This window comes from Emiliania huxleyi (genome assembly GCF_000372725.1).
Source record: "Emiliania huxleyi CCMP1516 unplaced genomic scaffold EMIHUscaffold_233, whole genome shotgun sequence".
Taxonomy (NCBI): domain Eukaryota; phylum Haptophyta; order Isochrysidales; family Noelaerhabdaceae; genus Emiliania; species Emiliania huxleyi.
Window position 1 is genome coordinate 194,000 of NW_005200309.1, and position 4,114 is coordinate 198,113.

At 63.1% G+C, this 4,114-nt stretch overlaps 2 protein-coding genes across 2 annotated transcripts; one reads left to right on the forward strand and one right to left on the reverse strand.

Moving 5' to 3' along the window:
* Positions 1–215: 215 nt before the first annotated feature.
* On the forward strand, positions 216–1,146 carry EMIHUDRAFT_366828 (hypothetical protein). The gene has a single exon (XM_005779295.1). The coding sequence runs from the start codon at positions 254–256 to the stop codon at positions 1,049–1,051; it is 798 nt and encodes a 265-aa protein (XP_005779352.1). The 5' UTR covers positions 216–253; the 3' UTR covers positions 1,052–1,146.
* EMIHUDRAFT_443334 (hypothetical protein) lies at positions 1,115–2,153 on the reverse strand. The gene has a single exon (XM_005779296.1). The coding sequence runs from the start codon at positions 2,113–2,115 to the stop codon at positions 1,450–1,452; it is 666 nt and encodes a 221-aa protein (XP_005779353.1). The 5' UTR covers positions 2,116–2,153; the 3' UTR covers positions 1,115–1,449.
* Between the last annotated feature and the right edge of the window lie 1,961 nt (positions 2,154–4,114).

Here is a 4,114-nt window from a genome sequence, read left to right on the forward strand (position 1 = left end):
GGCCTGTGCGTGTCCTCGCCCTTGAGGGGGGAGGGGAAGGGGCTGTGTGTCTGTGCATGTGTGTGTGTGTGTGTGTGTGTGTGTGTGTGTGTGTGTGTGTGTGTGTGTGTGTGTGTGTGTGTGTGTGTGTGTGTGTGTGTGTGTAAAACTTTCCGACAACTTTCCGTTGGACCTAGAAAAAATGATCGCTTTTCTTTTTTACGTAGGCTCCCCTCCATAGTTGTGTGCATGTGCATGCACATGCAAGTCTAGCATGACTGCGTCCAGCAGCGCCTATTCCCCTCCTCCTCTAGTGGTGTGGGACTTTGACTGGTCGCTCGTCAACGAGAACTCCGACACGTTCATCGTCAAGGCGCTCGATCCCACCGGCTCGATCCTGGCTGCCGCCGAGCGCAAGCTCAGCGAAGGCATGCAGTGGACGGCGCTGATGGATTGGGTGGCAGGGCAGCTCAGCGCGGCGGGACACGACGCAGAGGCGATGGAGGCGGCGCTCCGCCGCATACCGGTGCTCGGCCGCAGCCTTGCCGCGGTCGAAACTGCGCGCAGCCACGGCGCTGAGCAGCGGATCCTCTCCGACGCAAACGCGCTGTACATCCGCTGGACCCTCCGCGCTCTCGGGATCGCTGATGCCTTCAGCGTGATCGAGACCAACGGCGCTGCCGTCGACCCGGCTGGCCGGCTGCACATCTCGCCACACCAGCCGCCACACGCAGCCCACGGCTGCAGGCTCTGCCCGCCCAACCTGTGCAAGGGCGCCGTGCTCGAGCGCTGGCTGCGCGAGGGCGAGGGCGAGGGGAGGGCGCGCCGCTGCGCCTACGTCGGCGACGGCGGCGGCGACTTTTGCCCCGCGCTGCGCTTGCGGCGCGGGGACGCACTGTTCGCGCGCCAGCCGCCGCACGACGGGCTGCTGCGAAAGTGCCGCGCCGGCGGCGGCGTCGAGGCGGCCATCACGGAGTGGAGCGAGCGCGACGACGGCGCGGCGCTGCACGACGGCCTGCGCGACTTCTTGGTCAACGGAAAAAGAGAGGGCGGCGGTTGCGGGATCGTGTGACGCGCGCCTTGTGTGGCTGTGACTGAGAGTGTCCAGCGCTAGCGAGACACGAGACCTCGAGACGGAAAATACTGAAAGTCTTACAAATATGGCAGAAAAGGGCGTTATGTGATATGTGGGGGAAGCTCACACCGTCACACCGACAACGCACACAACACACACCCCCGCACATTGGATAAAAAGGTGCACACCCATCGCGATATTAGTTATTAGTGTGTCGTTTCAGTCGCGTCTGCGCATGGTGCCGGTCATCCAACGTGCATCGTGTCAGGCGGCCCCAACATTCAAGCCTCGAGCGGCTCCTTGGCTCTCCTCTCATACCGCCAGCGGGCCAAGTTCATGGCCGTCCTCGACTCGCGTCAGCTTCCGTAATCGAGTCAAACCTCCGAGACTCCTGGTCAAACCTGGTCAAACCTGGTCCAGCCCGTTCGCCCCTCGCACCACACGCGGGTAGCCCCACTGAGCTCGCCCGCCCTTCTCAAATCACCCAACGCCGACCAGCTGACGGGGCCTCGCTCCTCGGGCACGCCCTCGGAAGTCAACGCCACATAAAACCACCGCTTCGCGTCCTCTCCGCCAGCTCCGTCAGCGGGTGCTTGAGGAGTGCCTGCCCTCGTCAGGTCAGCACTCATCTCTGGATATGGATCCCTCGGAGACGGAAACCCGTCCGACCCGCGCGGAGAGCTCTTCGCAAACACACGATTTATCCGGTCCTGGGCGTCGCTAGAGCCAAAGCGGCGATGCAGCATCTCGAGAGTCTGCTGTCGCTCCACAACAAGGTTGATCGCTGCAGGCGGCGGCGGGCCCTGGTGCTGCAGAGACTTTTGGTCCTCAAGCGACACGGAGAGCATCTCGCGGTGCGAGTGCGAGCTCGGCTCGATGGAGCAGCGGCGGCCACCATGATGATGGCCGCGCATCCGAAAAGAAATGGTCGCGACGGCGATGACAACTCCAACCAGCCCGGCTGCAGAGGCTATGATGGCGACGGGAACCGTGCCGGACAGCACCAGCAGCGCCGCGGCCGCCGGCGAGTCGGCAGTGTGGTTGAGCAGATGACTTTTCATGGACACGGTAGCCACGCCAGGGGCGAGACGCTCTCAAGGAGGGCATCGGGATTGCAAGCTGGTTTGAAGAAACCCGGCGGGACGAACAAACCCGAGGTGAACTTTTTTGCATCCTCACTCTCTTTTGTGCAGGCTCCTGCAGGGTGGAGGGAGGTTACTTTTTTCCCTTTTTTCAAGAAGCGTAACTTTCCCTTTTTCTGCCGGTTGGAGTTACTACTCGAGTACTTTATCTGGGCTTCATTTCTAGCATCCGTCCGTAAGATACATTGGAGCGTTAACTAGGGTCCTCCTCCTGGAGTCGTCGCGTGCCTCCACAAGGAAGAGCTTGAGCACTTGCGCACTGGATAGGGTCGATTCCGCATGGTACGGGACCCCTCGATCGTCTCGCCCTCCCCTCACTGTGGTGTGTTCATTGGGGGCGGGGTCATAACAAACACGGTACAGGATCGAGGTGCACGCTGCAGAGGCAGTGTCGTCCCCCCTCTCCCCGACGGCGATGGCGGTGTGACCGATCGAGCTACAAGAAGAACTTGTTCAGCAGGATCCGAGTGCTAGACCAGTGCACTACCTCACTGGGCCTGAGATCACCAGAACGCTTCTCGTCACCGTCTCGGGTTTGTGTGGGATCGAACCACTCCGGAATGGGCAAGCCCATCGTTCGCTGGATTGTGCCTTTCCCTCACCTGCAGGGGACAGCCGAGGGTATACCGTGCGCCGTGTCGGCCTGCCCGGGCCCGGTGGAGGAGGGGAGGGGGGAGGGGGGGGGGGGGGGGGCTACGCAGTACCTGACCATCGTGGGTCATTCATTCCTTCAGCCGGCTCTTTTTGTCAAGGGAAGGCGCAGGGCTTTTTCTCTTTGTCGGCTCGCCACCACACGTCCACACCTGGCTGGGTTCCGGCTCCTAGCCGGATTAGGGGGTCTGTATCTACACCCGTTGGAGCCATGGCCAACGCTTCGCCGCCACCTCTGCCTCCGTCACCCCCACCACTGATCCAGCCTTCAGTGTTGCCACCCAGCCCTGCGCCGGTTGCCCTTCCGCCGCCGCCCCTCCCAACACCTCTGCCACCGCCCGTACCACTGCAGCCTCCGCCACCGGCGCCGCCTCAGCAACCGCACCAGCCGCCGCCGTCCTCTCCGCTGCAGCCGCCGTCTCCCCTGCCACCTTCACGCTCACCGCCTCCGCCCCAGCTTGTCTTGGCCAACGCTTCGCTGCCACCACTGCCTCCTTCACCCCCGCCACCGCCCGTACCACTGCTGCCTCCGCCACCGGCGCCGCCTCAGCAACCGCACCAGCCGCCGCCATCCTCTCCGCTGCAGCCGCCGTCTCCCCTGCCACCTTCCCTCTCACCGCCTCCGCCCCAGCTTGTCTTGGCCAACGCTTCGCTGCCACCACTGCCTCCTTCACCCCCGCCACCGCCCGTACCACTGCTGCCTCCGCCACCGGCGCCGCCTCAGCAACCGCACCAGCCGCCGCCATCCTCTCCGCTGCAGCCGCCGTCTCCCCTGCCACCTTCCCTCTCACCGCCTCCGCCCCTTCCCTCGATCCCGCCGCCCTCTCCACCGATTAAGGTCGTACTACCTTACATCTCAGTAGACATTACACCGACACCGGCTCCTGGTGCGCCGCCACCGCCTTCGCTTCCGACCACGTCTCCTCCTTCCCTTCTTCCGCCGCCACCTTCGAGGACCGGAGACGGGCAAATACAAGGCCATTCGCACTCGTACTTGTCGTACCCGTTCTACCTTGGCCTGTCGGTCGGCCTAGTGGCCTTTCTGATGCGCGGCCTGTGGGCTCGTTATATCCAGATGCGCCACAGCTACGAGTAGTAGCCAATTGACACCCCTTCCCTACTCGTTGCTATCTGTTCACTCTCCGTTGTGCTGCTAGGTCGCGACTAACAAGGACGAGGACTGGGTAAAGCACACCCTGACGCTGCGTTAATTGTGGCCTGAAGCACCCTCCAGGATAGTTGCGCCGATCCGGTTCCACTTACCCGC